Source organism: Phalacrocorax carbo, chromosome 1 (assembly GCF_963921805.1).
Source record: "Phalacrocorax carbo chromosome 1, bPhaCar2.1, whole genome shotgun sequence".
NCBI lineage: Eukaryota > Metazoa > Chordata > Aves > Suliformes > Phalacrocoracidae > Phalacrocorax > Phalacrocorax carbo.
The window spans coordinates 80,452,769-80,476,476 of record NC_087513.1 but is presented as its reverse complement, the minus strand read 5'-3'; the positions used below and the strand labels follow the sequence as shown (position 1 = coordinate 80,476,476).

Below are 23,708 nucleotides of genomic sequence, written 5' to 3'. Positions count from 1 at the left end.
TGAGTATGTGCCTTCAGGGTAGAGTCCCAGTTGCTGGGAGGAGAAAGGGCATAAACCAGATAAAATGCATTAATTTTATAAGAGGATAAAGTATTTCCTTTTTGGAAACAAATGTGTATTAAAATGGGACAAAATGAAACATATTATCATTTCAGGTTCAAATGCTTTCAAATATCTTTTGTTTCATAATGACTTTTAAAATATTTTTCCTGTGAGTTAGGATGGAAACAAAGACAGGAAAATCAGAATTCCCCAGAGCATGAAGACATAGATTTCCTCACTTTGAAAAAAGAATTTTTCCTGTTCTTTAATAGTAAGTCACAAGCAATTGGTATACGAACACTTTCCTTCTGTTCATCCACTGGCTGAGCTAAAGGTCTGCAAGAAAAAAAAAAAAAGCCAAAGATAGCATCTTTTCCTGAAGGTAAAGAAAAAATGCACTGTCTCTGAACAGAAAGTAGTTTCTCAATGAGCAACTGAAATCTCTTGAAATAAGTAGCTCAGCAAAACTTCTGGTTTCGGTATAGTTTTGCACAAGTGATGCTTGCAACTTTTAGCAAGATACTTATTTCTGCAGTAAACTATTGATAAGCACTGCATATTTTCAGTATTACTCAAGTGAGGCCTGTAAGATTTTTATGCATGTTCTTACGTGAAATACAGTGTGGAAAAATAACAACTCTCTGACCACACAAGTTCCCTGTGTGGTTCTGTGAGTACGACCACTGTTGTCTGCAAAATAGTTTATGGATGCTAAAATTTAAAAAAAAGGAAGATCATTATTTTTGTCTGGTTTTGAAATGCCAGTTCCTCTAATGGCAAGGCAATAATCTTTATTGGCACATGGGCTTTTAGAAACTGGTGTTGGAGCTCAAAAGCGGTCTGTGACTTGCTGATGGGAGTTTGTGAAGCCATTGTGAAAATATATGTGGTTTCGACAAGACCTTTGAAAGGCAAATTTGAAGGTGATCAGATAGTAAGTCAGTTTTAGAGCTAGCCTTCAAGAATCTTTTCTGCTTGCATAAACTGATTGATGTGTACCAAAACTCAATACAAGCATTAGGCGAGGGCAAGGTGATTTTATTTTAAAATTGCTAGTTCCCATGGTTCGCTTTGTCATAATCACATACTCACAAATACAAAGGTGTGTGTACCCAAGCAGTCTGTCCACCATGCCTGTGTCCCAGCTGCACATATCCAGGTAGGCTGCTCAGGATTTCTTGCAGTTGCATGGAGGGCCAAGTAATGCTCTACTGAGTCTTCATCGTGTCTGCTGGGATCTCCTCAGGATGGCAACCAGGTGCCACTGAACCTTTTTTGCCTTCGGGAGCTGACAGTGATCAGGATCTTCTTCCACTCCTGCTCTCCCACCCCTGTCAATCATTAGGATTTATTCTTTGTACTCTGCATCCTCACTAGGGTGTCTTAAAACTCCAGCCCTGTTCTGTCTTTTTCCACCATCACCTCTTAGTAGCTGGAGTCCTTTTTCAGTCTAGGCGGAGGCAGTTCCTGACTGTACCTGTTTCTTGGTGTTCCTGAATTGGGTATCTTCAAAAGCTGCTCAGAAATGTGTGGTGATGTTGATAGCACCTGCTATCCTCAGAGGGCCTTTTGTGCTGTTTTTTCCTTTCTGATGCTTCCACGTGCAGACCTTCCCATTCATTCTCCATTCCTGCCAGCCTAAGCATTTCCATTGTGAATCTTTGTAATTACTGATAGCATGACTTAAACTGTAGGCAGAAAAATAATGATAAAAATGTTTTAGGATTTCAGTCTCTCCTCGAAATTCCCCAGAAAGCAGTACTCTCTCTTCCCTACACCAGAGCCTGGTCTCCCTGCCAGGCCAGAGGGAGTGCATCTGGCACTGCTGAAGGTCCCTGGGAGAAAAACAGGGCTGGAAAAGGCTAAAATTGCTGCTACTTCAGTTGGAGAGAGGAGCCTAGAAGCTGAATACTGACAAATTTAAATAAAAAATAAGGCACTTTTTAACAGTATATAAAGGTCTTTATATCAAGGCCAGATGCCTTTCTGGAAAGTTACTTTAGTCCTACACAAGGTTTTTGGCTCAGGGCAAGGGCAGCTGTGTGAAATGCAATCCCCTGCACTGTTGAGCAGGTCACGTTCATGATCTAATGGTCCTGTTTGGCTTCAGATGCTGTGGATGTCTTGCATTGCTGAGTATCTGGTGAATGGGGAACTAATTCCTAAACTGATTGCTCAGGAGAGGAGGAGCAGAGGTTGTGAAGGTGGAGAGGGGAGAATGCTTTGGAAAATAGCCTCTGCTCAGGGGACAGTGACATGGCAGTTTACCCCAAGCCTGCAGATCAGTCTCCCTTGTTCTCTGTCATCATTAAGGGAAAAACAGGTTGTCACTCTTTTTTCTGCTGATTCATTCTATAAATAAAACGCATCTTCATTTGGGATCACAAGTTGCCTTAAAATCCTCAGTGAAGTAAGCTTCATGACACTTTCATGACTTAGGCTTTGTACTTTCTTCTTTGATATGTAAACCAGAGCATAGCCAGGTAAAAGGACTTGCACAAGATCACTCAGAGAGACAGAGGCCAGTTAAATCAATCAATTCAAGAACCCAGGAGTTGTGTTTCCATAGCCCCTGCTGTAACTACTAAATCACAAGAGGTACTAAGGAAAGATCCTGCCAAAAGCCACTGTTTTTTGTTTTGAAAAACCACAAGAATAATTTTGCTCAGTTGCGCAGGGCCTCTCCCAAGTACTTGGTGCAGATTAATTAATTACTTATTTTTTAGAAGACATGTAAAGCCTTGGGCAGCCCAAAAGCCATTGAAGTTTTAATTCTCAGAACTATTCCCTGACTTGACTGTTACCCAGTTCCTATTCAGGCAAGATAGGAATTAAGATTAATGACCCCAAACAAACTGGTATTTCAGAGAATCAGTCTTTGCCAGGCATTATATTCTCATGACAGAAAATCATTGAGGCATAAATACAGCGTTCAGTCATCGGTGTATATTAACAACACCACGTTGTTCTCATAAATGCTGAATACGGTGAAGAGGAAAATGAAGTCTTAAAGTTCATTAATTTGGGTAGTGGCACTTTTTAAAGTGAGCAAACCAGAGCCTATCAAATATGGCTGTACCATTCTAGTTCCCCCTGCACCGCTGTGAAGGCTATTCAGATTCCAGAAAGGCTGGAATCTTTTCTGGGAAGTTGTTTGGACTTGGTGGTGGCTGTCTCTGCCATGCATTTTAGCTAGGCATTCAGTTCTGTTGGCATTTTTTAAAAGGTGAGTTGACAAAGACTAAGTCTTAAGAAGAGAGAAGTGAAAAATACCTTTATCTGCTAGGATTAGTGACTGTTGTAATATGTGGGGTAAAAACATGTCATTATCTGTCAGCATTTGTCCACCTCCCAAGAATGTCATTGTGGCTGGAGTCTGTTTTCTAAGCAAAAGAGAATTGGTGTGGAGGGAAGAGCATTTCACCTATCTCAGGACCAGTAGTAGTCATGGTACAGTGCTAATACAGGAAGTTACTGTGGCAATTTCTAGAAGCTGTTTGCTCAGGGAGGGGAAAAAAAAAGAAAAAGAGAAAAGAACAAAAAAAAGAAAATTTATCTTTGTTTGTATTTCCACACTGAAAAGCCCTCCCTATGACATAATCTTGTTTGTTCTGACACTGCAGGAAGAATGGAAGAAATAAAATGGCAGAAAAGAGACCAGGCACTTTTATTTTGCTGCCAACAAAACATAGAGGAAAGATGTAACCAAAATAACCAATGGTTACTTTAGTTCTCAGAGACAGTTCAGCAGATGAATTGTTGTTCAAGGGCAGTTGGGCTCCCAGACACAAGAGCATTCTGTAGTAAACTTAATTACTCATTTTAATTATGCATTTTAATTAGCAAGGGACTAACACAGAGCTTTTCTCCCACTTTCTCAATAAACCCACTTTGTAATATTACAGAACAAACTTGTAACTGAAAACTCCAACTGTCTAGGGTTGAGAAAAATAACTCAAAGTTCAAGGGGCTTTCTTCCTCATTAAATCACATTCAGTGAGCAGGTTACATCTACCTCTGATTATTTGCATGAGCTTTCTACTTTTTTTATTCTGTGCATGGACAACATCAAGAAGACACCCTGCGCTGCTGCTTCTCCCAGTGGTGTTTCCTCTGCCAATATGTTGTCTTGCCATTTGCTCCCTATAAATGATGTCCTAGCTCTTCCTTTTCCAACAGCTTCTCCTCAGAGCTGTTTCTCTGTCCCTGCACAACCTGTCTTCCCTGCCCCAATCCCTAGGAGCACTGCTGTAGGAAATCTGCTTTCTTTCTCATTCACTTCAGGGAAGACAAGGTTAGAGAGGCAAGTAGAAGCAGAGGCAATTTCATTCTGGAATGAATTCAGAGAGGCAGCAGCGTATATGGGGATGGATGGATGGAGATAGCAAATGCCACAGAGTCTTCATCAGAAGAAACAGATGCCAGAATGCAGTCCCCCAGCCAGCCCCGAACATGTCACTTCTGTACTCTTTCCTACTTTGCCTGGGACTATACCTGCTGAGAAGGGATTTGCAAAATCTGCAGCATTCCCTAATAAATGGAGGCTGTCAGCAGAGCTTGGTGAAGCCAAATAGGCCTCCAGGCTACTCTGTTTTGAGAGAAGCCAATCCTAATTTACTTATAATTTTGAGACAAACATGGGCTTGAAAAGAAAAGGTTCAGGTAAGGATATGGTTAGAACAAAGATCGGAGAGGTTTAAAGTGGGATTGTGATTAGGAATAAAGGGAAAAATAAAGTTGTGCAAACATTATCTGAAACTTTGATTCAGGTTTCAGTGCAAATGGCATTTTATGCAACTTCTATTATGTAAGTGGTAGAAATTCTCCAGAAGTGTCTGTTCCTCACAAAGCGTTGATGAAATGTTACAAGACTGGAAACTTCTTCTGTTATATTTATGTTGTACTTTGCTGCTGCTCCCGGCTTGGGGTGAGCTCTGGAATCAGAATCATCACCTGACATTTCCAGGTGTTTCCATGTTAGATTCAAGCTGCAACCTCCTCTTAACTTGAGCAGTTTAAAAAACTCGATGCATTTTGTCTGGCTTTGCTTAGCTGAAGGCAATGTTAAGTTTATTTTCACTTATTGGTATGAAGATGGGTTTTTTTCATTTGGACATTGTAACTTCCCTCAGTATTTGAAACACATTAAATAAATTTTTTTTCCTTTATGGTTCTTGTGATGTGAGCCGTCTCTCTCCACCACTTGCCTCCATCAGTAGAAGGTCCACATAGTGTGTGTGACGGCATATGGGCTAACTGCTGCACCTGTCTGTAATAAACTCAGTAATTTTATGTCACTTATGATTTCTGTTTTCCCACATTTCTTCTCCCCCAGTAACTTACTGGTGATTGCTAGCCATATGACAAGATAATTACACAGTTTAGCTACATCTGAATATAGCTGATATTAATTGATGCTAAATGTTGTACTCCAGTAACAGGGAATCTGCAGTTTAATGAAAAATCTCACCTCTGAAAGTGAGCAGCCCATGCTACATGTATATGGAGACAAAAAGTACCCTGTGATGCCAACATTTCCTGTATTTCATGTATTGATTCTGGTAATGCTTTCAGTGCAAATAAAGCTTGTTTTATATTTTACCTAGTAAAATATCAGTCCATTTGAGGTAATTCTACATGAGAAAAATTAAAGTTATGACTGCAAACCAAAGTTCCAGTGGAGAGCTACGAAGAGGATCAGGGGGCTGGAGCATCTGTCTCATGAGGAAAGGCTGAGAGACCTGGGTTTGTTCAGCCTGGACAGAGAAGACTTAAGGGGGATCTTAGCAATGCTTATAAATATCTAAAGGCTGGGTGTCAAGAGGATGGGGCCAGACTCTTTTCAGTGGTGCCCAACGACAGGACAAGGGCAATGGGCACAAGTTAGAACACAGGAAGTTCCACTTAAACATGATAGAACACTTCTTTACTTTGAGGGTGACGGAGCAGTGGAACAGGCTGCCCAGAGAGGTTTTGGAGTCTCCTTCTCTGGAAATATTCAAAATCTGCCTGGACCCAGTCCTGTGCCCACTGCTCTAGGTGTCCCTGCTCAAGCAGAGGGGTTGGATGAGATGATCTCCAGAGGTCCCTGCCAACCCCTACCATTCTGTGATTCTGTGACCAAAGGGATATTCCACACCATATGACATCATACTCAGCATATAAAGCTGCAGGAAGGAGGGGGAAAAATGTTCAGAACAATGGTGTTTGCCTTCCCAACACGTCTAACCGTTACACATGATGGAGCCCTGCTTTCCTGGAGATGGCCAAACACCTGCCTGCAGATGGGAAGTAGTGAATGAATTCCGTGTTTTGCTTTGGTTGTGTGTGCAGCTTTTGCTTTACCTATTAGGATGCTTTTATCTCAACCCATGAGTTTTTTCACTTTTACTCTTCTGATTCTCTCCCCCATCTCACCGGAGAGGAGTGAGCGAGTGGCTGTGTTGGGCTTAGCTGCCTGCTGGGGTTATACCATGACATAAGCAATCAAAACGTAACAAATGAATGAAGCTCAGCAGTAATCCAAGTGCTTGAAGCACGTATCCTCAAACTAGTTTTGCAAATTGGGACAGAGAGCTATAATTGACCTTGCTGAAGTGGCCTTTATTTTCCACAGTTCATGATCAAAGTAGTTACGTTACACTGAATAACTCTTCTAATTCACCACACCTGAATAAACAGCAAGAAAACCAGCCTGGAATGCACGTTCCACTATCTGCAGCCGTCCTGCAGCACAGCCTGAATAAAGTCCTTCCCCTTGTCTCTACACTGAAGTGAACTCTAATGATTAAAAAATGCTTCTGGACTGAAAGGTGCATCACACTGATAACAGACTTGTTTGGAGACTTGAGCTGTGCCTCAGCATGGCCTGGACTAGTTGTAACTTTGCTTGAGTTTAGGCTCCATTTCCATATCTGTTTTTTTGCTTAAAATATTCCCTGGCTGATCCAAAACACATTAAGCTGAAAGTTATCAGACTCCTTACAAAAGAAGAAGAAAAAGAGTAGGTCTGAACTGGCCAACACAAGCTTTTAACAAGAGAGTGGTATATAAAAATAAAATTAAAAAAAAATCCCTGTGGATAGTTCCCAGAGTTGCTTTGGATTTGATCATCGCTCTTTCCTCCTCTGGTTCAATTATTTTCAGCTGAAAATGTTTGGCTTCTTTGGCTTAGGCTACTGCCTTTCTGGAAAAAAAAAAAAAAAAAAAAGTAGTCTTAAATGCATCCAAGTGTTTTAAGCTAAAAGTAGTGACTTCTCACAGTGTTCTCTGAGCCACAAGCAGAGGACCAAACCTGGGGCTGCAGTGCCTCCTTGGCACACAGCCGTCCCGCCATGCTCTGCAGCCCCGTAGGCATACTCAATACCTGCAGAGAGAAAGGTCAAGTCAGCCAGCAAAGAGGGGCCCCTTTCCCCCCTCACCTTCTAGGATAGTTGCTGGAGAGTTACTCAACATCGGATCAGGATGGGGACTGCTTGTTAACTTATATGTTCCAGGCCTTCCGCCTGCTCCTCTTTTTCCCTGCCCTACCACAGTGATATGACAGCCCAGGAGTCCGTAAGCCAAACTAGGAAAAACCCATTGTAATTAAGGATAGGTTTGACTGCTTTTAAAATGGAGCATCCTGCTGAGCAATCAGTTAACAGAGAGGTAAGGAACACATGCTGTTTTGCAAATGGGTCCTACTTGAAGACGTAGTTATAGATGATGTCAATATCTTTTATGGATCCAAGTGTATGTTATTTCAGTAGACATTTCATTACATCCATTATAGTTACAGATGTTACAAGCTTCCATTGTTAATTTTTTTATGTGCTTATAACTTTCCAAAACCATGGTCGCTTCTGTTCAAATGTCATTTTTTTCTCCTTTACAGTCTTTCAAGGGAAGTTTTTAACAAAACCTTCTTACCTGTTGTTTAGATTAAAAGATCGGAAAGTACACTATTGTCTGTCAATAAAACTCTAATCATATTCTTTTGAGCAAAATATATGCAAAAACCAACCCACCCAACAGTAACACCCCATCTCAGCGTGGACCCCATCTTTATGAGGTCTAGGGTTTGTGCTTGATGTGGGTAAAGCTTTTAAACAATTTAAACAATTTTTTAATGTACTGGAAAGCATCTCCGTGCGTGTGTGTGCCACTGCCCTCTCCTGGACAGAGGCAGGAGAGCTTGGCTGCTTTCATAGGGGAAGAGGTGTGGTCACCCACCCACCCTTGTTCCTACTTAGAGCAAGAGCTCAGGTCCTGCTGATTTCATTTGGGAGCTAGATCTATGAAAGTAGTTAAATCTTCACCTCCATGGGAGTTAGACACCATAATACCTGTGAAGGTCTGTCTGTTTTTGTCTTTTGTCCATAGATAATGCCACATAGAAAGAGTGTGCAAGTATGGTGTCCACCGCAGCCTCCCTGGGTTGTTGCTTCATGAGTTGCATGTCTCAAAATATCTAGTAGATTCACTGCAAGCAATGTTGCGTTTCTATCGAGCATTACTAAAACGACCTAAAGCATCTCTGGCCTTTTGTTCTCTCCTGTTGTACGCGTCTGGCATGTAAAAGACTGACACCCTCAAGGCTGAAAGCGTTTTGCCTAATCCAAGGTTTTGGGCTAAAATATAAGGCTTAGCAGGATAACTGTATTGGGCTAAGTACAGGGATAAATGTAACCTGGCCAATGATAGCTGTAATTATCCATTCTGGACATCAGTGCTAGGAAACTATGAAAATCAGCTAAAAGCTCCAAAAATGTTTGTCAGCCACAAGCCCCTCTCAGGAGGATAGCTCTGCTTACTATACAGAGCAGGGAGTTCAACTCACCTAGAGCTGCTCTCTGTCATTTAGAGCTGCTATGCTCTTTATGGATTTATTGAGGCAATTAAGATAACACATCCACATATCTTAGCCTGTGGATTTGCAACTTTTCACACTTTTTTTCCATTAAAGCCAGGCTTCATGTGTTTCTGTCCCTCAGTTTAATGCTAGTGACCATCAAATCTGAACAGTAACTTCTTTTTCAAAATTTTCTCCCAGTGAGATGGGTGTGAATTTTGCCAGTTGGAACAAGCCAATATCATGTGCCTTGGAACTCTAGTCAGGTGGTTTTCTTTGCTGTGTTTCACAAATAAATAACTTCTCTCTCTAAAAATGAGACCTGTTCAACTGTGCCTCAATTTCCGACAGTCAGCCTCAGGGGTTTGGACGCTTAAACTTGATAACACATTGGAAAAAGTTCTGTAGCCCTCCTTTCTGCTGAAGGAGGGGAAATAGGAGGAAATTACTGTCTTGGTTTGTTTCCATCTCTGACTTCTTTAAGCTTATCTATTTGAGGCTGTTTAAACAATGCATGAACCATCTCGTATGGATTACTTTAAAAAAAAAACTTCTAAGTATATATGAAGTCTCACATAATTTAGAGCTAGGAGATAATGTCAAGCTTTTATCTTAACTGGTTCACAAAGCAGGTGGGCTAAACACTACACTTTAAATTGTGATTCCTTTCTGGTGATAGAAGTATATATATTACTTGTACAGGCTGACAGACAGAGATTTTTCTATCAAGCATGTGCCATTTACAAGCAGAATGTTGTCCTCCTTCTAGCCACCAACCACAGGAGCTCAGCTGGGGCCCCAGGTGTCAAGCCGAGAGCTTTTCTTATACCATAATAAAGGTCCTGTAGGGTAAACTACTGGTAGTCTGTCAGTGACATTTCTGAAATCCCTTTGATGGACTTACACAAATGCAGATTCATACTTAGCAGTGCTGTTGACGGTGTACAACGATGGTTCTTGAATTGTACTCATCCTGCATTGTCTTCTGTGTGTTTGTATGTGTGAGTGTATATGTATGGATATGTGCATGAATATACATAGATACATGAAGTGTGAGGATATATGTAGTATAAACACCTGAGTTTCACACGTACTCATGCATGTATTTGATATTAAAGTGGGACTTGAAAGAGTGAGAAAAAGCTACCGAAAGCTTATTTTAAAAATCCTGTTCCCATGGCTGTAGTCTCTTACTCAATCAGAAGCACTAATTTTATCAAAGAGAAATTATAAGAATGAAAAATTATGCTAGTTCTTAAATACAGTCCCCATTCATTTAGCTTTTATTTATTTCACTTTGAAATAATGCACTGTAATCTTTCCACTTTTTAAAGACTTTATCTCTAAACTGTGGCATCCAAATAGGTGGCCTAGCCAATACTTCCTTTTCCTCAGTCAGACACACTGGGAAGAGGCAGCAGATTGTGTTTTCAGGAGACTTGTGAAACTTGCTGGCAAGCTTTCCTAGGGTTATCATCACATGTCAAAGATGATGTCTGTATAGAACATAGATTTCCTAACAATGTGGCTTCCTTGGAAGGAAAATTTTGTTTTCTTTAGTTTAGTTGTTTTAAATGAATGAAGAAGTCTATGGGGAAGGAGTCAGTCCTTAAAATACTTTTCTTATAATTCCCATATTTCTTCTTCCTCTCTGCTCCTCCAAAATTCACCATAAATAAGAGGGTGTGGTAATTAATTGCCAGCAAAGTGGCACAATTAATGTTCTAAAAATAGAGTAGCCTCTGGGTGAAGTGGTATTGCTAGGTTATAATATGTCCAGTTTTGAGTTTGAATACCAATACAGACAGCCACATGCACACACACACGTATACTGAGAGGGTATGTTTTGTTCATTTTATTTTATTTTTAAGATGTGATACTCCAATTTTTCTTTCCTTCCTAGAGAATTCAAAGTATTTTTTAAAGGACTTAATTTCTGTGCAATCGAGCTCATGGGCAAACACTCAATAAATGCAAAATAAGGAATGCAGTCATGGTTCTAAAAACATTTCACATTCTTCAAACTGATGCCAGTTGTATTCATTGACAGTAATCCTGTCTAATCCCCTCCACACGTATTATCTTTGTACACCTGCTTTCATTGTCTCACTTATCATTTTTTTATACTTACAACCACAATATTCAAGAGGATAAAGCAATAGAACAAAATACACATGCACACACAGTGTGTTATGCTACTATTTTGTAGCATTGTGGAAATAAAACATATTTGTAGATGTTGGTGCTTAGAGTAAACATCTTCCATTAAGATATTTTTCCTATTATTTTTTTCCTCCCACTGGCGTATGTCTATGTTTCTCTTTCTTCACAGATTAACTGAAGCACATCGAACAGCTGTAAAAGTCATCAGGAGAATGCAGTATTTTGTAGCCAGAAGAAAATTTCAGGTAAGCAGCACCATTAACCATAAGTACAATTTGTAAGCTTAAGTATATGACATTGCAGGTGCTCTGAGAGTGAACTTGTCTTTGTGCATGTGGTTGTAATAAGTCAAAGGTAGTGTTTAGGCTCTCGGCCTCACACTGAGAGGATGTGGATTTTTTCATAGCATAAGCAAAACTATCAACTACCAATGGGTGTATTACAATACAAAAACTTTCTGAATTTATGGAGTCTGTGTAGGTTTTTTTCACTTCTCTTTTTTACTGCATTTGTTTTGTTGGGGTTCTGTTTGCTTGTTTTACTACACTGACCAATATATAAACTACTTACCCATCTACTAGAAGTGAAGAAAAGACTCTGTTGGAGAGTCTACTAAAATACTGTTACTCTCTATACTGATCATCTAATGACTGGTTAGAGAATGTTCAACTAACTGCATGCTATGTACTGCTAACAGATCAGTAGACCTTACTGAGGAGTTCTATGCTGTGTAAAGTTGATTTCACATTTGTGGCTCACATTTCCAAACTTGTTTCCCAGAATGGGGCATCATAGAGAGGCCATGTTTTATAAAATTGTGGAGCATCTGTGCTCTAGAAATTTGCTGTATTTATGAAGTCTTAAGTTAAAGTTCTCAATCAGGTTACAAAGGCTTCAAACTAAATGTGCTGCATTGGAAAAACTGTCTTATCTTGCCTGTATACTAAGGCCCGTTATGATAAAACTTGTTTGGAATGTGATTCTGGTATCATCATTCTCATCGCCCATGTGCTAGTGATGCTGTGGAAATGAACAATTAACTTCTGGCCTGATTTTCAAAGCCCCTGTTATTTCCATCTGAAGGTGCATCCTTTTTTGTCCAAGAGAGTCAACTTTCATAATCCTTCTGAAGAGGTTTTAAAAAGATAAAGCTATAACCTAAATTTAAAGCAAGTTTGACTAGAGCTGAGCACTTAATTGCAATGGAGAGAAGTCTGAGATAAGCTCACAGCACTCGGAAGACTCTGAATTAGGGCAGACAGAATAGCACATACATTTCCCAAGCTCAAGCAGAAATGAATCTTCAGGTGACCATACTTTATGAAAGAAGACTAGGAGAAGTTAGTTTGTTTAACTCGGCAAACAACAGGAGAGCAGGGTTTTATTGTAAATACACCAGGGAGATCAACACTAGGCAAAATTAAAAAAAAGAAAAAAGAAAAATATAATCAGTACATAAATAAGTAAGGATAAAAGTTAGGATATTTCAAACCACTAGAGACCTAATGTACTGAATCTGTCAGCCAATGGCAGTCATGCCAAACCTTAAAAACTGAACTTGATCAGTCTGTGGAGAGGATTCTGGGAGCTGGTGTTAGTGGCAGGGAAGAAGGAGGTGGAATTCCATTTTTTCTTTCTTGGGACTGTGAAATATTGCTTATAGGGCTCCCCATGCTAATTAGATTTTGGAAGTTCAAAGCTGGGTAATACTATTTTGAGTTTTGTATTAGTTCTAAGCATGCTGGGTGTAGAATCCTGAGCCCAAATGGTCAGGATTTGGGATTATGGACAGAATGAAAGTTAAAGAAGTTCTTCAAGTTCTGCATTTACCAAACCTCCCTGAAAGCCCATTACCTCCTGCCTCATGTTGTATTGTACTAGCATTTCCTAATAAAAACATGACAAGAGATTGTGCCAAAGTTTGGCAGGACATAAGATGCTCAGATCTAAAGCTTTATGGGAAAAAAGGAGAGAAAAATGGTGAAAGTTGGTACTATATTTTTACTATGCTTTAGAGAGGACTCAGGAAGACTGCAGTGTACAGTACTTTGCAGCTATAAGATTCAGAGCTGATGTTTTGGTAAAAGGGACAACAGATAGAGGACTTCTTTTGAGGAAAAAAAGAAATTTCACTGGGAATGAGTAGAATTAATTATGTACATAGTAGCCTGTGGGGGACAGGGGAGGGAGGTGGGGAAAAATCCCCAGCACATCTAGGCTCTGCGCCATGCATCGTGTTTAAATAGAGTGTCCAAAGGAGAGGACAGAGGATTTAGCCAAAATGCTCTCAAAGCACCCCTGCTAGTCAATCTAAAGAGTGATACTGGCACTGTTTCTCTGGGTGAAGACAATAGACTGCTTTTCTGGCCAGAAATAGTGATGTGTCAGCGTCTGCAAAAATGTGAAGCTGGGGAAGGCAAAAAAAAAAAAAAAGGCGATAAACTGAAAGCTGAAACCTCCCTCCCCCACAAAGTATCTCTTCTCATAAATGCATACAAATGTACACACACACACACACTACCAAAGCCATGAACTCTTCTGAAAGTAATAATGCAGGTAAGTGCTGACGGCTGAGCGCAAGGAAGGCATTTTATCACGAAAAGCTTTTGCTTTTTCATTCATTTCACAGGGTTTGTTTCCATTCCAGTTCCATGCTTTCATTTGAAATTTCTAGGATCCTGTGGCTGCCTTCCAAGCATGACTCCAGCACATACTGTAGGTGTTCAATGCATGTGTGCAGTGGTGCATGCTAATGGCTCTGGCTGAAGCTGTGACAGAGTGGAAACAGACAAGAAGATGACTAATGAGCTGGTTTCAGTAATTTCCAATTACTAGATTTGCAGTTTACCTTTCTTATTTTTTCTTCTTTTCTGAGTCAGAGCCAAAAAGGAGACATCTTGCCCCACCGTTCCCATAGGGGTTTCTATAGCTCTGAAAATGCTGGTGTTTTTGAAAGGACATAGTTTGCGTTTATTCTGACACACACACACATTAATTTTACTTGATAAAATTTTACCGTGTGGCACTTCTCATAATGACAACGCTTTATGCTTTAGTAGATATAGCAAGAAACCAGAGCTTGGCAGAAGCACCTAGATTCTCATTAGAATGGGAATAAAGCTGGGCAGATGGCAGTTTTTTAGCTCTCTTGCATTTTTTATCTGTCCTTTTTTATTTATTTGAATTGCACCTTTTTTTCTGACCTCATAGGTATAATTAAAGGCAAAGAAGTGCAAACAATATCTATATGCAGCAGTCTTCAGACTTATGCAAAGCATCTGTCCTCCCAGTTACTTAAGCAATAATATTTCTGTCACCAGGCATCTTTAGTCTTTAGAGGAATTTGATTCTGGGACCAAATATTATGAATTGGGCCTATCTCTGTGGCTCAGTCCTCTGACATTATGAATAACATATGGTTTTGGAATGAGCCAAGAAATATTGCACCTGATAGTCTTAGATAAATTATATATCTTGATTTTGTGTTTTTTAAATACACTGTGAAGGTCTAATATTTTGCTCAGTATGAAGTAACATGAAGACATGACTCTAACTGACAGTAATGGGAATCATTTGGCTCCATCTCCACAATAAATATGCACTCCTACAATGCCTACATGTTTTTTAGTCATTGCAACAACCTTTGCAAAATGGCAAGCAAATGACCTCTGGAAGATAAAAGACAGAATGAAGGCCTGTCTGAAATAACAATCAAGTTTAAACTATACTTACCTTTCAGTCTCATGTATGACTCCTTTCACAGCAAGCTCGGAAACCATATGACGTACGCGATGTGATTGAGCAGTACTCACAAGGACACCTCAATATGATGGTTCGGATAAAAGAACTTCAAAGAAGGTAGGCCCTGTCTACTTCATGAAATATTTGATTTCTCTGGTGCCAGCTGGCTTTAGGGGAGATGTGTACTTAATGAACAGTAATTGTCCAAAATTGCAAGCACAACAGGGAGCACAATATCTAGAGGATTTAACTTGGAGTAATTTTTAACCCTTTTTATGACTGAGTTTACAACTCCTTTATCCTCTCTTCCTCCTCTAAGTGAAATTAAAAAAAAAAAATCAGGTGCATGCTGTGAAGCTTGTAGTATGAAGTGAGCTTTTCTGCCCTCTCCTTAGAAAAAGAAAACTTCAAATAATTATTTACTTTCCTGTCCCCTCTCTGTATTTCTCTACAGTTGAGAGAAATCTGGTTCACTTGTGCTCCCCTCTCTACCTGGAACTTTTCCCTTCCCACATTCCTCCATGCACATGCTTCCTCCAAGTTTGGGGATCGCAGCTGAAATATTTTGCCACAAAACTATTCTATTCTGTTTCAGTACCAAGCACTTTTTCTCTTTACAAATTAACATTGTGGACTGGGACACCAGACTGAACTCCTCTGCCCTTAAACGAAATGAAAAAAAAAATCCTGTTCAATGGAATCTACTGTGTCAACATATACAGTTATTAAATCTGCCTGCATGAGATTCAAAGAATAGTTGCAAATGTTATTAAGAAGCCATCTTGTTTGTATAGTCTTTGTTATTAGATTACGTATGACACATGATAGCTATGTTTTATTTACAACATGAAAGTCTAAGAAATAAAACATTAGTACTCACGAAAATAACAATAATAATATGGTATGATTTTGGAAAAAAATTCTAAAGAACTAAACTGCTGATTGTATGTGTAGAAAACGATGCTAGTCTCATGTTTTTACTTGCTTTGCTTTAGGTTTAAAGCTACTGTAAATTCTCATGTAAATTATACTCCTATGTTTTTCCTAGCAACAAAGTCTAAGTTACTTGGTAATTGCACTGCTGGTAATTCTCTGTTTGCTTTTCAGATTGGACCATTCCTTGGGAAAGCCAGGCCTTTTCCTTCCAGGTATGGTGACTACATTTTATGAAAAATTATTAGCTTCATAAGTTTGTGAAAATACCCACAGCTAAAGTAATATGGATTTGTAATCCAGCCAATTATGCATTAATATATAATTCTGTTAATAAGCCCTGGAATGACTGTGGAAAGATGAATACCTTGCATTCAGGTGGTAGTGGAGTAAATGGAAATTAAGAATACATGTTAAAAATGTGGATCAGTGTACAACGAGTTGGAAACATATTGATGGCAATTTTTCCACAAAAATATTCTTTCTAAATCTTCTGTGCTGGAGTTAGAATATATGTTGGTTCCACTTAAAAAATTATCTTCCTTTCTGAGCAACCCGTGAATTTCAGTTTTGGAAAGCTCAGATGAAGATCAAGGGTATCATTCAGGAATGACTTGGGTAGCCTTGAACGCTAGAGTGATGATGGTATGAAATTCAATAGTAAAAAATGCAAGATCAGGCACAGGGAAACTAACAAAAAAAAATCTCCTACGTGCTAATAGTGGTGACCAGTCTGACATGTCTGAGAAAAAGAAAGGCCTAGTCTGCTAATTAATTGTAAGCAAATGCCGACTGAATGTAAGAAAATGCTGTGATATATCAACGAAAAAGTTAGTCTGATCCTAGGATGAGGAGAGAGACTTTCAGACACATAGGGAAGTACATGTGTCTTTGCACACAACTCAGGTAAGGCAACATTGTGCAAAAATTTGATTCCACGTCTTTAGGAAAGACTAACTGCAATGAAATAGCAGACAAATACTAGGATGACTGGGGAAAAGGAGAACCTATTCTATTAGTGGGAAACAGAAGTTTTTTTGTTTTTAACACAGCAAAACAAATGGCTGGAAATGGTTGTCTGTTAATTCTGCAAGAAGAGTAATTACCTGTGAGGCAAAAGAAATACATAAAGGAAAGGACAGTGGAAACAGAAAAACAAATGTTTGTGTACATTTAAGCTGAAAATGTATGGCCAGGAGGGAAATCTCTGTCCATGCACAGGATTCTGGGTGGGATTCTGGGAAAACCTTGTGGTGATAATTATAGAGATCAGAAACCTGAATGCTTGTATTGAAATGATTGAAAGGAGTGTTCATTTTTTTTTTATCGCAAGAGATTGACTACAAATTTCCATAGGTCCCATCTCATTCTCTGTCCCTACAAGCTCAAAAATTACTTAGGAGCTAAAGTCTCATATCCTCAAGTGACTTTGACCACTTACGGGCATAAGTGTAACTGGGGGTGCCAGAGTTATTTTAGAGCCTTTAAAAAAATGCCGTATTATCAGTGGTTAAAATGGTTTATACCATCAGAATGAGGAGCATCTCTCAAAACTCATTTTTACCATCTGGTTGCTGTGGAACACTCAGTAGTACAATCCTTTTTCCCTGTAGCTGGGCTGGTTTTGGACGACAGGAAAATAATCTGTCAGCTTGAATACATCTATAAATATTTATGCTTGGGAATTCATTCCACAATGCGCAAGCTAAATTTATGGAAAAACTTTGCTTACCTCCAAGAACGTATTATTTTATTTCACATGTAACATTGCCGAATTAGAACTGTAATTTGTGCTCAAAAAGACTAGTGTTAGAGGCACTTTTTATGAAACAACTTCTTGTTTCAGAGGTGAGGAATAATTAGAAGTGTTGGCTGCAAAGAAGTTAATTGTGAAATAATGCTCTGAGAAGCTTGGGAAGCTGAAGATGTTCAGAAAGTTTAGTGTCAAAAAATCTTGGGCCAAAAGGGTCATAGCAACCATTGGAAGGATCTTAGGTGGGTCTGTGGATTTGAACAAGTGTTTGAAGTGTTCAAGTGTTGAAAAGAGTCTATAGTACTGAGGAAGAGCCGTGGGGTTGTGTCCGTGATTGATTCAGTCCTGGGCAACTCATATGCAAAGCCTACACTAGAACATTGGACGACAGAAGCAATGTGAGTGATATAGCTGTAGGCACGAGGTTACACAGCAACTTGCTGTACCAGCCACGGTCTGGAGAGATAGCCTGCAAATACAGCCCTAGATGATTAAGGGGAGAAAAAGTTCAAGTCAAAATCTGCCACATGCTTTTTATTATTCATTATCATTTTTAATCAAAAATTCTTGCTTTGACTTAATATGTGGAAAAAACCCCACTGTCTTCCAGAGGTAAGATAAGTTAGATTGGGCTCATCTTCAGAATTCGTGATGGATAGTCTTGCTGTGGAGAGCATCATAGGACTTCAGACATATTTGGGAAAGCCCTAATTGGTGCTCTGGAGAAGATTATGGCATCCGTGTCTATGCACCTAGCTTCCCTTGCTAGTCTTTTCTTGCAAGATTTCTGCTGAATAGCTGCTTTGAGACAGCTCTTTTATGCAAAAGCATGATGGCCCTGCAAAGAATGTTGTCTGCCTCCACAGCATGCCAACTCTACAAAGTCATACCTCTTGAAAGACATATGGCTCTGCCCACAAATGGACTGAATAAATACTGGCTGGGAAAGGCAAAATGGTTGTTAGGGGTGCAAAACCTGGTAAGCTCAGTTATGGGTTTGCAAGACCAAAACCAAAAGTTATTTGATCTAGCAGTTATTTTATCTAAACCCTCCACAATCCAAAAATAAGATAAGTGGTTCCAGATAAATGGTCTGCAGAACTAAAAATACAGTTAGTTTATGATTAGTCCCACAATTATCCAACCCACCAATAATCAAGTGTTGAACAGTGATGAGTGGTGATAGTATTGGTCTGTTTTGGGTAGAAACAGACTCTTGCACTGTCCTCCTCCTTTGGAAAAAGAGTTCTTCCTGAATTTACCTCAGAATGGATGGCTTATTCTACATGGAAAATGTATTTTCAGTATGATATTTTTCCAGTTCAAAGGCATTGCTAAAAATCTCATATGTAAACAATATGGGTGTTTCCTCCGACTGTGTTATTTTTGTATTGATGGCAAGCAAAAGAGAAATGACAATGCAAAGAAAATTAAACCGCCAAGGAGAAAAATATGAGAAGAATTTTCCTTTCCAGCTCCTTTTTTTTTTTTCCTGTTTTATTATGCTTCCATTCAAAGAATCTTAAGGTCTTATTCCAAGCCCATTGAAATGGATGGGAGTCTTTCCAGTGGCCTCGGTGGGTTTTGGATTAGGCTGTAACTGAAACTCCGTTGTCAACTTTGATAATATTATATGAAGCAATTGCAGTGTGTCTATAGTATTATTACCTTTCAAAAGTGAATGATGTCATAAAAGGTTCAGAATCTGAATTAACTGGAAGCAATTATTGTTATTTTTCAAGTTAGTTTCTCAGAGATAAAAAGCACTAAAAGCTGTGTTAAAACAAGATAAGGATACAAGAACAGAATAAAAGCCATGCTGGGTCAGACCAGTCCTGACTCCGACGGAGCCAAAAGCAAGGTGCTTTGGGAAATGTATAAAAAAAAGGGCATGCATAAGCCTCTAACCTTCCTGTAAGCTTTCAGCCATTTGCAGATCAGAGACTTCCTGACATAGTTTCTGTGTATTTAGTAGTCCTAACTGGTTTGTCCTCAACAAACTTGCCTAGTTTCCCCTTTAAACTTTTAACATCCATGATATTTTATGACAAGAATTTTTGTGATTTAAGTTTCACATACACATATTGTGAGGAATCTCCCTCTTCTGCTTGTTTTGGTCTTGGACTTTACTAGCTTTCTTTGGAAATCCTAGTATCAGGAGTGTATTTAAAAACATTAAGATAATGAATAAATTTTCCAAAGACTTGAATCCCATTTTTATAAGTATACCCAGAAGACTGTGTCTTAGTTTCATTGAAAGTCCTCTCAGTGTTCCAGGTAACACAATTTTGTAAGATGAAACAAAGATTCCTGTAATAGTAAATAAAACCCTTAATAATTGAAAGTGTTGATATAGAGGCAAAGCACATGTTAATAAAATTTATTTAATTAACAAAGCAGATACTTACGCAAATAAGAAGAGGGTAATACTTGACCTTCAGTACACATGATGGAGTTAATTGCTTTTGAATGCAATTTTTTGAGACTTCAGGGGCAAAGGTGAAGAATAATGCCAAGGTAAAACAAAAGATCCAGTGTTTGGACTCAGAAAAGTACGCAAAAGGCTGATGTTTATCCACAGTTCATTTGAACCTCTTGGGTGTGCATAACACAGGTGGGAATCCCTGGAGAAAAAAGGCTTTCTTGTAAAATTTTGACAGTTCCATTGTTTGCTTTTTTCCCCATTAAATGTCCCCTAAGCTTCCTGATGCTATTTCCTTCCCAGCTGTTAACAAGAAATTGGGTCACAATATCATTTAAAGCATAATAAATACGCTTAGTTTATTTTTTACCTTTTAAAATCAATTAATATTTGAAAAGAGAGGTAGCCATATTCCTGCAGGAAGTTATTTATTCCACAGTTCCTGGAGACAAAATCCATGGGAACATGGTAAAAAAAAAAAACACTTAGGACATTTTCTGTAGCCATCAGGTCTTCACAATCTTGTCTCTGAAAGTTCATTTCATTACTGAGGTTGATCTACCTCAATGCAAAGAGCCAGCAGAAATACCACACATATCCTACTTCGAGGGCTTGGAAACTGCAGCTAATTTATTGTTCATCAGGTCCTCTGAACAGTGTTGAACACGTTCTTAATAAAAAGCTAATATATAAGCTTGCATTTCATTTTGGATTTGGTATATTAATTGTTTTATACATAGTGTAATGATAGTGTGTCTAAATCCTGCCATCAGTACTTTCTGGAGGAAGGGCAGAAGCGGGATGTAGTTCATACCAGATTCAGTGTATATGGCTTCTCTCTAATAAATTGATTATATTATTCCTCATGAATCACTTAAGTAAATTGTGTCATCTCAGAGGCTGGATAAACGAAGCAGGTAGGAAGACGGGCCTTTTGTTTAATGTGGCTTTATTTGTTGGAGGGTGATTGTGCATCTTTTACCTGGCAAGTTGCTCACTGCAGCTAGGTTTTTGCAACATGAAAAAGCCAGAAATGTCTACTTTCAATCTATACTGTAGAACCTTCAGCAAACAGTTAGCTTTATCACAGAGTTTTCTGTGTTGCAGTACAGCCTCCTAAACTAAAATATTTTGGTAGTTTACTCTTTTAATTTTCTTTAGGCTGTCCAAGGGAAATCACAAGGGCCTGATCTAGGACTATGTCTTACCTCTTTTTAATTTCTTCTACCTATCAGTTGTAAAAGGCTCTGGCTGACAAGAAAAGAGACTGAAGTCAAAAGTCATGATGCCTAGGGCAACTTCGTTATTTTCGATCTTATGGATCCAGGGTTTAAAAGGGCAATCCTGACTTGCATTTTCAGAAGCACACCTGGTTTATAAACCTAAGAATCTAGATCTTGCCGTAAGCTTATCACAGTTTTCCCTACATAGCGCTTTTACAAAAGTGGAACAAATACAGATCCAGAAGGCTGTAGTTGCATTGAGTCAGTCAAAAGAAGGTAGTGGTATTTCTTGTGCTGTTCTGTTTTCTGTAGTCCCAGCAGTGAACTTCACATAATTTGCCAAGGTTTTGAGGTGCCTTTAGCAATCTGGAGTATCCTAGGTGTCACAATGCTCAAATTTTTCATTTTCTGCTTAAAAGAATTGTTGGCTTTCAGATAAATTTTTAAATGTTTGAGTTAGTTCCCTTCTAGATGTATACACCATAAAAGTAAGAATCAAGGACTCTTACTATGTAAAAACAGAGTAGATCATTTCCAGCTTTTATAATTTTCAGACCATCTGTCTGCAATTTATTCACTGTCCTAATGCTCCCCATAAGTATTTTTCTAACAAAAAATAATATATTTTCTTAAAAGTTTGGTATATTCTGATGAGATGGAGCACACTGAGTAAAAAAATTAAGATTATGGTGCTATACCTCATTTGCTTTGCTCATTTCAGATGGTAATTGCTGTTTTTTGCAAAAGAAAACACACTTGAATGACAAGTAATATGTCATTTAGATCATATGCTTCCATTTGGGGAAAAGGTTGGGGATGGCCTTTCTTGTTTTCTCTTGGGGAATACATAAAAATTTTCAATTTTTTTTACAGGAGGCAGCTCTTGTTGTTCACTAGAAAAAGAGAAGGGCCATCTTTGTGAAAATACTAGGAAATAAATACAGGATCATGTTGTTTTGAAAGTAGTATAGTATGTATACTCAGGAAGGCAAAGACTTTCAGGGAAGAAATTTATATATTAATAAAGGTGAGAAATGGACTAGATGATCCAAGAATTATTCAGTCTCCTGAAGTATAATGCCTATTGCTTATATACTAGTGTTTTTTCATATTCAAGTCTAAGTATGTAAAATGATGGTTTTGTATCCAACCATGAGATATAAGCTTGTTTAAAGATATGCCTTTTTCTTCTGAGCTAAAATTTGTCCATATGTATTTTCATCCAGTTATAATTAATTGTGCCTCCTTTCATGGTAGTCATACATGTTTCCTTTGTGTCTGAATCTTTCACATGTATGTACACTGTTACTGGAACGCTTAGCCGGTCTATCTGTTTTATTGCAGATCAACACAAAGCACAGATAGAACTCAGTACCAAAAGAAAGTTGTTTTGGATTGCAAAGCTAAGAATGTAGAATTTAAGACATTTCAGATTAATAGTTAGCCGTGCAATCTTTTTTCAACTAAGTAAAACCAAATAATCTAATGTGGGAAGTCTAAAACCATATATCTTGAAGAAACGCAAGAGAGAAAGCATGAACATGAGATAGAAAGCAAATGTACTAGAGCAATGTTATCTCAACTTCTGCACACCCTTCTTACTACAATGCGCTGCACATTGTATACACACCCCATTTACTTTTAAAGATGTTCTTTATTAGAGGAAAATGCTTGTAAATTAGAACTGAATGCTGTTTTAAGTGGAGGCTAATAAGAAATGGGAGAGACTGCAGCTTTTTGTGACTTATACAGCCTACTTGCCAATAAAGGGGTGGACATGACACAGATATATGTATGTATATCATTCTTTTCACTTCATCTGATAGGAGTGCCACATGCCACAAAATAGCTTCTTACTGCTTATCTGCTTCCTATTTTCTTGCTTTCTGTTCCACACCACGTTTGAGAATAACTAAAATAGGAAACATTATTAACTTGGTTTGATTGTTTTGGGATGTCTCGGTGATTATATTGATGTAATTAGAGCTGGTGAGGAATTTTTTTTTTTTTTAATAAAGCTTATTGGAATATTCCTCAGGTTTGGGGGATTTTTGGTTTTAGACCTAAACAAAAACACTACTTAGCCACTGCTGTTCAAATCATCTCAATTTAGAAATCCTGAAAGGCATGGTTTTTTCTGATGTATCTTTGAAAGGTAAGTGTCTACAGATTTACTAACTAGAAAGTAGACTGGAGAGTCAATTGTTTCATTTTAGGCAGAGATGAATACATAGATAAACTTGAGCCTCGTCCACTTATATTTTAAGAGGTTTCTGTGGTTGTGGGGTAATAAATGATGAACAGCACACATGTATGAGCTAAGCTGTGTCATTTATTTTCTGGCCCTTGAACAATCTTTGAATTTCTCTCCTTACGGTATTTACTCCTGCAGGTTCTCTGATGACACGCTTCTCCTTTCTAATGCCTGTGCAGAGCTGCCAAGGGTCCAAGACCTTTTTAATATTCTAGGTGGTCTGTAGAGGAGAAGGAAAGCAAGAAGATGCTCTTGCCAGCATTGCCTTTTGCTAAAGTCTTTCTCTAAGGTTGTGGTACATACAGTACAAGTTACCCTGAGATGAACTTTGGTGCAAATACATC

General features: G+C 38.6%; 1 protein-coding gene across 3 annotated transcripts in view; it reads left to right on the top strand.

The window, feature by feature from the left end:
* The window catches only part of LOC104044040 (potassium voltage-gated channel subfamily KQT member 1), a 437,069-nt gene that overhangs the window by 209,487 nt on the left and 203,874 nt on the right, over positions 1-23,708 (top strand). For all 3 annotated transcript variants that reach the window (XM_064461907.1, XM_064461924.1, XM_064461916.1), the window contains exons 3-5: positions 11,208-11,283; positions 14,802-14,896; positions 15,887-15,927. In XM_064461907.1, the coding sequence (XP_064317977.1) occupies positions 11,208-11,283; positions 14,802-14,896; positions 15,887-15,927 (212 nt within the window). The remainder of the gene's footprint in view (positions 1-11,207; positions 11,284-14,801; positions 14,897-15,886; positions 15,928-23,708) is intronic.